At 35.0% G+C, this 12,769-nt stretch overlaps 1 protein-coding gene across 4 annotated transcripts in view; it reads right to left on the reverse strand.

Moving 5' to 3' along the window:
* Positions 1-1,046: 1,046 nt before the first annotated feature.
* Positions 1,047-12,769, reverse strand: part of PIBF1 (progesterone immunomodulatory binding factor 1) — a 121,305-nt gene continuing 109,582 nt past the window's right edge. For 2 of the 4 annotated variants that reach the window (XM_080614305.1, XM_080614302.1), the window contains 2 exons: positions 3,939-4,118; positions 1,047-1,632 (listed from right to left, as the gene is read on the reverse strand). In XM_080614305.1, the coding sequence (XP_080470431.1) occupies positions 1,576-1,632; positions 3,939-4,118 (237 nt within the window). In that variant the 3' untranslated portion in view covers positions 1,047-1,575. Of the gene's footprint in view, positions 1,633-3,938; positions 4,119-9,296; positions 11,245-12,769 lie in introns of those variants that run through there. The other 2 variants (XM_080614303.1, XM_080614304.1) reach the window with 2 other exon arrangements.

The following is a 12,769-nucleotide window of genomic DNA, read 5'->3' on the forward strand; positions in this document are numbered from 1 at the left end:
AAGATACCAACTAGTATCTTGCCTAAAATAGCTGACAGTCCTTGTACATAATACAATTTACTAATTATTGGGTGATAACAGACAAACAGGATAGTCTGTGAAGTTAAACTAGGGACTGTGAATCATATAAAATATCTATTATAAACTACATAATGACTACCTGCATATGGGAGCTGTTTCACATGAAAATAAGTTAATGATTCTATTAACATAAAAATACAAGTTAGATAAAACCCTAGACTTCAGGAAACCAAAGTTTATTCAGGAATGTCTGTACAGGTAGATTTGTGAGCCCAAAGGTTTGACTATTTTTTTCCCAGTGAACACCAGTTAGTCTAGTAAAACACACTACTTCTGTCCATGCACTTGGCCTCCCTCACTCACAGAATGCTAATTTTAGACCCATGATGTGCATTTTTATGTCACTCTCAGAATTAGAGAAAAGACCCCAGTGAAGAAACTGAAGTTTACCTGTAGCAGAGGAAGTATTGCTGTGTGTCAGACTGCTGTTTGGAAAACGAAGAAAAGTGTATCTAGGAATCATAAGCTTGATAAGATTAAGCTTTGTATTACACAGGAAATAATTACTCTTCATGTCCATGTAGGAACAATGAATCAGTTGAAGAGATACTGTCAAGGAAAGAGGAGCTAAAAAAAAGGAGCTGCCTTTTAAATGAAATCTGAGCAATATTTTCAGTGTACAGTGACTTAATATCTTCTATATTTATGTTATATATAGAAAGGTACCATATGCAGACAAAAGTGTTTTAAAATATGAGAGACATTTTCTATAGTCTAAATAAATGGTGGAGTGGAATAAATAAGTAGATTGTGTTCTTGGAAGATGTGGCTTATTTTCATACAACTAAATATGCCAAGTTATCCATTTCACTATTGCATGATAATCACACATCATGGCCTAATTTTATTATTACACTGATGCAACTATACCAGCGCAAGTGTATCTAGCCAATAAAGAATCAGTGCTGGTAATTAAGATGTATTCATTGCTTCTTTAGAATTTTTAATGCCTGTCTGGTAGAACGAATTATATCAAATAACAATTTGTACAAATTAAGGCTGATAAGAAATTAATTTTTTTTCACCTGACATGAATTTCCTTCATAGAAAGCAGGATATAGTCTGATGTTAACTCATGTATATGTTTTAAATTTTTATGAGGAAGAACAGTTGCAAGGAATGTGGCACGAAACAGAGGGTCCAGGAAAAACAATATAAAAAAGCTGAAATATGCATTAATTTGAACACTCTAAATACCACGTCCTTTAACTGCCTGGATTATAAATGTGCACAACATGCTAGTGTTTATTTATCTTTTAAAATTCAAATACATGTTAGTAAAATAATTTCATGTATTATTTCCACGCACTTTATTCATGTGACAGATCTAAAAAATATTTTATGAAGCATAAGATCATTTAACAGGTATAAAAGAACAGTTTAAACCAAAACAGTTGATTGCTTTTATGGTAAAAAGGGCATCATTATGGTGAAAATAACTTTCTTCCAAGAAAATATCCTCAAAGGATTCTTTTGAGTAATTTTGGAAAAATGCTATGGTGATGTTTTCTTCTGCATTTTCTTGTACCATACAGGTGCCTCTTTATTTGTCTGTAAAATAAAGAAAGTTTCAATTGTGAGACAGTGAAAGTCAGAAGAAAGTCAGAAGAAAAACATGCCATCTGCACTAAAGTCTCTTTCCGATGTAGTTCACAGTAATAAGAGAGTTCTTGCTTAAAGGCAAATAAATTGTAAACAAGATTACACATTTAAGGTTCTCATTCCTATATATCTGTATTAAAACCTCCTTATTTCTAGTTTATAAAAAGCAGATTATACAGTAGGAAATGATTTGTTTTAAAATATCTATCAAAATGAAAACATACATCAACCGTGCCATAAATAGATTTCATATGAAATAGCATCATCTGTCTTTCCCAGTTGAAAAGGGGATGGGACTTAAAAAAAGAGATCTTACGTGTGCTGTAATTGACCAAAACTTTATGCAGATATATAGTTCTTAAAAATTAAGACTTAAAAATACAAGAATTCAGCAGTTTTATGACAGTGTAGAAAGTATTGCAGAGAATTATCTGTGAACAACTTTTCTTTGCCTTCATAAGCCTATGAGCCATTGCTACACAGTCAGGATTGCTTGACATTCTTGTGGCAAATTCAGTGTTTGCCTGTATACAGAAATAAAACTAAAGAAGTGGAGCTGGAACAAGGTAATGACTATTCTGATGTCAGGGTTGGGTATAATCTCTTGCGTTAGTGAGTAGTCTCTTTTGTCCATTGTCCCTAAACTTGTCCTTTTCTAGTTCCATTTTCTATCTGCTCTCTATTTGTTCTTTCCTTCAAGACTTAAGACTTAATAACCATTCAGTTCAGAAAACAATTTAATTCAGCTGGCCTTCTGGTGGGGGGGTCTCTTCACATTTTAATCTCCATCTTTCTCTTATTTTGAAGGTTTCAGTTATGAAAATACATCTTCTGTATTTGTGTGGGCTTTTAAAATTCTAGAAATTGACCTAAATTGCCAGGATTTTCACAGGACTTATAACTTTTTTCTCTATTTAAGAGGAAACCCTGCATGTGCCCGTTTTTTGGTTCCCTGCTCCAATGTCTGAAAAGAATTTTTCAAACAGAAATTGGTCAGAATTTCTAAATGTAAAAGCTTTTATTTTTTTTTCTTTTTTTTTTTCTTTTTCTAGATTCCTACTCCATTTCTATATCCCTATGTAAAACAGGACAGATTAAACACTGAAACGCTAGATCATCTACACGACCTAACTGTTAGCTTACATTTTGGCTCTGTTTTGGATCACTGAATAGCTCCATGAAAGACAGAATTTCGGCAGTGTGATTTAGCACTACTGAAAGGATTGTGCATGAGACAACACTGGGTTTGCCTGTGTTTAGTCTCATAACACTATCCAAGCAAATTTTGAACCCCTAAAATCCCCAAAAGCCCTGACATCACGTCCAAGAGAAGCAACCATTTCCTACATTTTGGATTATAGAAACAGTATCTGATGTGCTGCAATACAAACCTTGTATTGTTTAACACACTGAATTTTAAAGTTTCTACCCAAGGAAAAAAAAAATGTAGATTTATATCTGGACCAAAAGAGCACGTATGCTATGCTGCAGTGTGGATACAACAAGTCTACCCTGGTAGCCTCACGAAATGTTAAGAAAGAGTCATAATTTGTTTTGTGATTCAACATTGCAACTTAGCTTTCTTGAATCTATCAGTTCAGACACAGTTATAACGAGAAACTTCTAAACCATTTTCATGAAGCTTTTAAATACTAGGGCCACTGAATCTGAAGCAGGCCACTTGAAGTATTTAAAATTAAGCATTTAGATTCTAAAGGAGTAAACCAGCATTTTATAATATCAGTTATGCTCAGTAACAGAAGCGATATTGACACTGGGCATGTATTTTTTTATGTATATTTAGATATACACACATACACTTTAATATACATATAAAAATGAATATAAGGATACATAAATACACCTATTTTCCCCTTCTCCTCTCTCTCTCTACACACACACACATATACTCAACTCATACATGATCAGTGTAGATTTAAAATTGTATACACAGTCTGTGGATCCCTTTGGCTTTCAAAATTTTGCTAACCACTCAATATTGTAATATTATAATGGAATTAAAAAAAAAATATAGTTTGCTGTGAACTTAAAATGTATGAAGAAATTTAGAAATGCCAAATAGCTAAATAACATCAGAATCAGTAATTTATCTCGGCAACACTGACCATTCCCATAAAAAGGTGCAAGTGTTCAGCTGAAGTAATTATACATCACCTTGAAGTATGAACCCACCTTTTTCTTTTTAAAAAGTGAGGAGAATTATCAAAAAAGCTTATGGCACTCATAGTACTTACAAATAACGTTGGCTTAGGTGTAAATATATTTTCTTCTTCATGTTCTGGCAGCTGTTTTACTGAGGGATTTGGTTTGTTTTTTGCAGTCACACTTTTTACGTCAATATGAGACTGAGGTAAGTTTTGTTCATAGTGTTTACCATGTAGACTAATTAGAATCTGTTTCATTGTGGCTAGTTCCTATAAAACCACAAAAGAACAATGCTAAGTTATTCAGTAAAATTACATTTGAACCTATTAAATATTTATTTTTTAATAATATATTTATATGCACCAAACTAAATGTGTAAGTGGATGAGTAAATCTAAAAAGCATGAACATACACTTGCCATAATTAATAAGATTACTAACTGGACACGAGTAAAAGTAACAAAATAAAAAAGGCACATAGGGTTTATACAACTTAAATTTTGTATTGCTTAAAGGCTATAAAAGAGAACATTTACAGTGTAATAAGGACCCCAGTATCTCTTTTAACTTCAGCTTCCATTTGATTTAAAATAATGCTTTTTAATTTGTTTTGTCAGGCCAAAGGAGTTTACAAATCTGATTTGAATGACTGTGACAAACTGTACTTTCGAGTGCTAGATCTTGCACAGAAGTCTTATAAATACATTACCAGAAATATATATGTGCCCTTCTATCCAGATCAGACAAGGAAAATCAATAAAAAATCCTTAAGTGGACCTGTGGCAAAAATGGGATCAGAGTAGAAAAGAAATTTTGTGAAAAATGAAAAGTTCCAAAATGGGAAAAGGAAACCAGAAGTATACAAAAATGCAGACTTTTTTGGATGCTGTAACAATTTACTTTGTAAACAATTTGGATTAATTAAAAAACTAATCTTTTTTTACTACTTAGCTGAACAAAACAGATTATTCAAAATGTACAGCAGAGAAAGGAAAAAACCCCTAATATTTTGTGACTTTAACTGGACATCTTCTTTTGTCATCTTACATCACCTAGTAGCTAATGTTCTTCCCTCCACCCCCCCCATAATGGATGCAATCACTAGAAAACAATTTACTGAATTTAAAGCACTTATTATTATTATTAGTAGTAGTAGTAATTGTCCTATTATTTAGAAGATTCATTATTGTAAAACTAGAACAGCAAGGTCAGTAGAAAAGCCTTTCAAAGTAAATTTTATGACAATTTTATATATTTTTTTAAACTATTAATGGTTGTGTTTGCTTGCTTTTTATAAATGCTGTTTTCTTCAGTAAGCAATACTGTTAGTGTGTTAGCATTCTATATAATTAACATTCTATCTTATTATTCAGCCAGAACAGGGTGGTAACTCATATTTATAGCTGAATGACAAACATTTGTTATATCTTACCTATTTCTCAGTACTTGCCAGAAAATTACATTGGTGCACATTCTATTTTCATTGCATTTTTAATGAGTTAAAACCCCCCTCAGCCTTTTAAAACATTCCTGCCATATACCTTCTCTCTGTCCACTGCTGCCTTTAATACAAGATAGAAAGCAAAAAGAATCATGTTGTTGCCTTTAAATTGTCCCACACTAACTCAGTTATATGAATGGATGTTATACTCCACAGATCAGCTATATCGAGTGTACAAATTGTTCTTGTATCTCAGTCATTTAATATTAAGTATTTGCATAATTCAGCCATGTGTGGTGGCATGTTGAAACAGCATGACTGCAGAGCAGCTGTTTAAAAGGACTGCATAGCTGATGCCAACATGGTTTTCAAAGTTGTAAACTCTGCAAAGATGTTGCCAAAGCGACACATAGACAGAATTTCTTGATGAAAATAACTCAAGCAAGTATACAGCAAATAAATACACCGTCACAGGAGATTAAATTGTACATAAACAATGTTTTGACATTAACAAGTGCTGTTCCTATACTTAAACTGTGTTATTCTGTGGACCAAATAGCTGCACGTTTGAACAAGGCAAACCCCCAAAACTGTCACGCAGATTTATTTCAGAAACAGAGTTGAAACCTGTACGTATAGGGTCAAATTCTCTTGTGTCAAGATCCACTTGGCAGTCTAAGGTCTTCTCTACTTCACAGAATCTGTCCTGTACTTGACAGCCCTGTCTGTTTTCAGACTTGGAATAGGCTCTGGAGAGTCAGCTCTCACATGAGCTTCCCCTGTGACAGGAGAATTCTCTAATGTGAAGCTATGGAAAGGAATGACAGGGACTGAGGATGACAAATTAGCCCACAACAAATAAATTATTTTGGCATCACAGCCAAATTTATCATGAGAATTTAGCTAAAGTTGCCTTAGTATTTGTTCTAAAATCCTTCCACATTTAGTGAGAAAGACCTTAACAAGCTTGGCAAAATAGCACAGGAACACACTGACTCCAATAGAATCACTGGTATGTGTGCTGCTGAACAAAAAAAGAAAATTGGCCCAATAAACACATTTGCAAGAGATTTGCTGCATTCAACCAAGGAAATACTGTAAACAAAGTTCTGTCTTGAGCTGCAATAATTTTACCCATCTCTGTAGATTTCTCTGCTCCCAATCACAATCTTAATTCTTAGCTTCACTTTAAAGTTCTAAACACAGGGTCATTAGCACTACCTGCTACTGGTAATGGGCTACCATGATTCAATCATATTTTTCAATCCTAAAAATTGGCAAGTTGGTCTAGAAAGCTAGCAAGAAAAAAGAAGCTCTGGAGATTGTGCTTAGCAGAAATATGTGAATTTGTCCAGTGTGAACAGGAACTTGAGAAAAAAGAGGAGGTAAGTATAGGGTTCAAAATAGATGGGAAGAATCTCTTGTGTAGAAGGACACGCATTAGTTTCAGGATAAGCTACGTAAAAGAAGATGTGGAGAAAAATGGATGATCAAAATGTTTATACATTTCTCCTGTAGCATGGTCCTATTTCCAGGCAGAGTGATGCAAATTGTTTGCTTACAGTATTCACTTCAGTTACTCAGTGCACTGTAGAAACAGCGTTGCTAAAACTCTGCATTTCCCAGCTTCTCTGTGCAGGTATTTGGTTCTTGCCACGCTGGCTCCTGGACGTCTAAGCAAGCTACGCGTCATTGTGTTGAGGCTTCCAGGTCTGAGGACTTTGGCTTTGGAGAGCTGGGCAGCAATCCTTCTTGGGAGGACTATGAGTACTAACACCTCTGAGTGGATTCACCCAGCTTTGCTCTGTGCTGGCTTCACAGCTTTGGTCCCCCTGTCCCAAGCTTTGGGAACACAAGCACCTGCTCCCTGCTTACACAATATTCTCAGGGGATGTGGCAGTGCAGACACATTGAAAACAATGCCGTTAACAAGAAAAGATGGGTTAAAATGAAACAAAGAAAAATGAAAGTCTGCAGCTGGCACAAAACCACTGTTTATCGTAGAATGAAAGAATGGTTTGAGTTGGAGGGGACCTTAAAGATCATCCAGTTCCAACCCCTGCCATGGGCAGGGACACCTTCCATTAGACCAGGTTGCTTAAAGCCCCATCCAACCTGGCCTTGACACTGCCAGGGACGGGGCAGCCACAACTTCTCTAGACAATCTGTTCCAGTGTCTCACCACTCTCTTAGCAAAGAACTTCTTCCTAATGTACAATGTACATTAGGAATAATGTACAATGAATGTCACCCATACGAACAAATGTTCAGGACTATACTCTATTATTAAATACTTTGAAAGTCTGTCCAAAGAAACCTGATGAATTTTTGTTAAGGATGCTACCTGCTCTGCCTACCTGCACAAATGCCAAAAACCAAAGTAATGAGCTGTATGACACATAAAGTGGGATTTAATTCAAGCTTATAACACCTAAATTTATGTGTCTGAACATAACTATCTACACATGAGCTAGAAATCTAATTTTCCATTACAGACAGTGTAGCTTGTCAAGTGGTTAAACTTATTCAGAAGTGGACATGTATTGGTGTGCCAGCTGAATTGTGCTGTCGTAACATTAGCCATATTGAATAGGCTGTTTACCTCACCGCAGATGCCTCCATTTAGATACATAAATTTAGTTGTCATAAGCTGAATCTATTTCTCACTTCACTCTCCTTATAATTTACTTTTCTCAGCCTTCTACTTCACCTAAGCCAACTTTCATCCGGAATAGCCAAGGTGCAATCATAATTCTCCATGCACATATATTTGAAGTATTGAATTGCTGTGTGGAAAAGAACTGCACTTTTAGAACAGGCATTCACACCATAGATCGTGTAAGCCTTCCTAAACATACACAGGCTCATACTGCAGAACAATCTAACATCCTATATTCCACTTACTTACGCATATCGTATTAATTCACATTTAGTGAAGACTACTTGAACTATAAAAGAATCATTGAAACTTTTGCACACATAACCAGAAAGTAGCTGGAATTCAAGATAAGTAAATGGGCTGAGAACAATGGGAGTGATGTAGCAGGAGGTGAGGTAAGGTAACATGCACTGCATTGTAAATATTATCAGAAGGATGTACTTGCTTATTTCCATTTATTTTTGGCACTGTGATGTATGACCACCTTAGTTATAACCAGCAAAGGTGTTTTTGTGTGCCAATACACAAACGGAGAAGGAAATACTTAGGTACAGACAAAGCACAGGTACCAATCCTTTCCATGATGCTCATTAATAAAAAACTTTCATGTTTTGGGATTTTTATTAGGCTGAATGCTATCAGTGCTGTTTTTGTGGAACTCTTACAGTCTGTAAAAACTGTATGTCACACTAAAATCATCAAGCTTTGGAAGTGTTAAAGGAACCAAGCCAAGGAAGTGTCAATCATATTTAAAAGGTAAAATAGAAAATACAAAATAGATGCTATCTGCTCATATTACTCATATTTCAGAAGAATCTGAGATTCTTATGACGATGTTTGATCTTCAAGCAAGTAAAAATAAGTTATTTTTTTTTTTTAAATTGTTTTTACCTGTTTATTATGGATAATTGAAAAAGAACCTAGGAAAATGGAAACTGAAGATCAGTTTGGGAATATGAAGGGTAAAATTTGATTCCTTCAGCTAGCAATGTAACTTGAAGATAGAGACAAGCAAATACAAAAAGAAGAGATGCAGCAATATAAAATATAAATGTATTTTGAGTTACAAATACCACAAAGTGATCTCTATTAACATTGTTTTCGTTGTCCTTGATACACGCTCAAACATACATGTACCAGAAAAGCATCTTACACTTTCCTGATTAAGTAGTAGAAACATTCAGAATTAGTATAATATTAAATATTATAACAAAATCATAACTTAAATAAAACAAAATTAAAAAGAAGGATATGGAAAATGACTGAGGCATAAAATGAATGCCGTTTTATCAAGTAAATAATTGATGAAATATATGAAAAATATTGCCTACATTAAGCACAGCACGTATTTATCAATGTAGTCATTCCATTTCTTTTCAGTGGATTGTCAACAAGTATAAAGGTTTTTCTTCTTACTGTCTCTGTCGTGTAACTATAATTAAAGCAAGAAAGAATCCTATCCATGCACTCAAAAGCTTGCTAAGGCACTTAACATTATATATCTGTGCCTATAAATATAATAAGTAAATTTATATAAGCAATTATAATATATATTTATATATCTGCTCTGCAAGCAGATGCAAAATAATAGTCTCAAGAAAAAAAGCAACTGGGTTTCAGGAATCAGTTACATAAACGTCAATTCTAGTGTTCTTATGGCAGGGATGTCTTGCACCTTCAAATAATCTCTACACAGATCAAACTGAACAGCTGGAAATGATCAGTAGGAAGAGACATATATCGTTCTGGTCTGAAGATAATTCATTCTGATGGTAAATTTAATGTTTTTTTTATATCACTAGAATCATCACAGAAGAAGCCAACGGGTGTCAAGACCATGTGATTCCTTCCTCATGCAGTAAACCACTTGGTTATTGCACTTAGATAAATACCCTCTAAAGCAAAAGTGACCCTAACAATAGCATGTATAGTTATCAGAACCTTTACCATGACAAACAGTATCCTTTTAGCTTTACACACAATTTATGATTGTGAATTTCATCTTGGATTAGAACTCCATTTTGAAGAACAGAACTGAACAAGAAGCTGAACAAGAAATTTCTGTTCTAGAAAATGTTTTAGGTTCTGGCAGAACACTTAGTTATGATGACTGACAAGTGTTCCTAGAGAAGAAAACAGTATAAATTCCCAGTAAAAGGAAGAAAACACAGAAAAGGCACTAAATACTATGATCTTTAAACAAGAAATGCAATTCTGCTGAAAAAAACCCACCCACAAAATTCAGCTGAAGGAGGGATAAAAACAGAGGTTTGCCTCCCTCAGAGATGCTGATCAAAACTTAAGGTCTCTCAGAATTTGTGAACCAAGTATTAAGAAGATCATTTTAGATGTGTGTCCCCACCCCCACTCTGTAAGTCTTCTGTACTGTTAGAGTAAAGCATGTATGTTCAGGACCTCATTTAGACTGCCTGCATTCCTCACTTTAACTGCCATATGGTCCCCATGTGGTTAAATTAGAACTCAAAATAAAAATATGTATTCAGTTTGGAGAACTTGAGAGATTACAGCACTGTCTTTAGGACCAGGAACAGTTGACTGTACAGCTCCCCTTGCATAGAGGGGACCGGGCAAAAAATGGCTTCGTAAGAGATGTAGTGCACCTCGAATCCAAAGACTGGAATCTTCTTTATGTGAAAGTCAAATAGTAGGATTGAGTTTAGCAGTCTAGTTACTATTCTGGCTATATTACCTTCTGAAATAACAAGCAACAATAAAAACAATAGCTATGATAGAACATGCAGATGAGGGAAGACAGCAGTACTGAGATGAAAAACATGTTCATACTAAGTCAATGCAATCTGTCTTCACATGCACATATCCTCCCATTTAGGCAGCTATTGTTGTCTTCAAACAACAAGTCAGCACAGGGAAAAGCAGAGTTCAGAAAATGAGGTTACGGGTATGCTAAAGAACACGGATTTGAGAAACCTAAACTAGCATTTATGACTGCTATATCCATTTGGTAGCGTTTTGTAAAGAGCACATTTCAGAAATGATTTCTCAGTCTCTCAAGAATTAAAAGTTTGTGTTCAATATCCTCCAATTTTGGAAGTATTCAGAGGAAAAAAAATAATTTTATACTTCCTATAATTACTTCTTGGAGAAAGTGATCTCTTTCTGGAAAAGGGTAGGTTCAGAAGAAACTGTCTTCAGAGTGGTCTGTCTCAGAGTGTTCAGTAGAGTCAAGCTTGATGAGCACATAAGATGGTGTATTGTTCCTATGAAGTCTGTGCATTTTCTTACTTGGATCCCTCTTAGACTCCTGCTGTGATTTTCTGTGAAAGTAAAGGTGTGTTAAAAATGAAGTTGTACCATTTCATAGCTGAACCTAAGATGGAAAAGCATCTTTGTGAGAACTCTGCAGTTCAGCTTTAGAACATTTGACTGGCTATCTCCAGTAATATTTAAACCTAGGCAGAGTAGCTTGTCTGATTCCTCTATATAGCTGTTAGTGAGAATTTCACAGGTTACAATTATTTTGCCAATTTCAGACAAGGGTATGGTAAATCTTACCCTAATAGTGCCTATTTTTCTTTCCTGACTATAAATCCTTAGTTGATTTTCAGATGTAGATGTCTAAACTACAGATTTTTAAAATTAGGCGAGATCTATCTCTGCTACTTTCTAACTTGACTTAACAAAGAACTTCTCAGAGCATCTTTATATTGGCAATACTCTTAAATATCATTGGAGTTCACCAGTTAAAATGGAGGTAAACAAATTAAGCCTTCTGTACAAATTGCTGCAATAGAACATCAAGTCACTGACATATTTCTGGAGAACAACAGACCAGAGGACTCAAATAGCACCTGGTTCCACCTTTGAACATATGCAGTGACTTGCATACAGCTCTTTGAAGAAAAAGTTTGAGTATGGTACTCCAACTTTGGAATGCACTTAGAGAAAAAAGATGTGTCATTATCAAGGAATAAGATTCTCAAGCAAAAAGTATTAGCTAGACTGTCTCCTCTATGGAATTACTGACAATTCACACAGAGAATTATTTTAGTACTGTTCTTTATGGGTTTTATTTCTGCCAAACAGCTAGGGACACACTGCAGAAGGGCTATAGCTTATAACCTGGAATGAATTATTTGTCTCCCTTTTTTGGCTGAAAGTGGCAAAAAGACCAACACTATTAGTACAGAATAAACAACACTGGACATTAACATTAATGATGACAAAGTGTGAAATAGTAGAAAGACACTACAGAAGCTCCATTTTGATGTGACAGTTGGTCCATTCCACTATTTATAACTTTAGATGGACAGGATGCAATGGCACAAATGGTCCAAATTCAGCTTCAGCAGTGGAACACTTTGGGCTTGTGCCTATCAGTAAAATCTACATGCGTAACAGAGTTCAAAGAAGATTTTAACAACAATTTATGCAATTAAGAAAACATCACAAGTCATGGTTTAATCCCTCACATAAGCCAGAGTGTATCTGACATAGCTGCATCCTCAATTGCAGCTATACTGGAAATATGAGAAGTCAGCAAGAATTCTGGTGTGAGATTTGCCGTCGTAGGCACAGGGATACACACTATAAAGCTGGAAAGTGGAAGACAGTATGAAATGTCCTGATCAAAAAAATAAACCTGGCAACTGGGTGGTGGAAAGATGCCAGACCATATGCAGGATGTTGGTAGTTTGTCTGTACTACACCTAATTCAGGAGTTCCCTATATCCTTGTGCATATAAAAACTTAAAATGAACTGACAGATCTGTGACTATATGGATCTATGCGCTGCTTCCAGTTTTACAAGGTGAATGTATTAGAACTGTGGCAACAACAGAA

Source organism: Psittacula echo (genome assembly GCF_963264785.1).
Source record: "Psittacula echo genome assembly, chromosome: 3".
Classification (NCBI taxonomy): Eukaryota; Metazoa; Chordata; class Aves; order Psittaciformes; family Psittacidae; genus Psittacula; species Psittacula echo.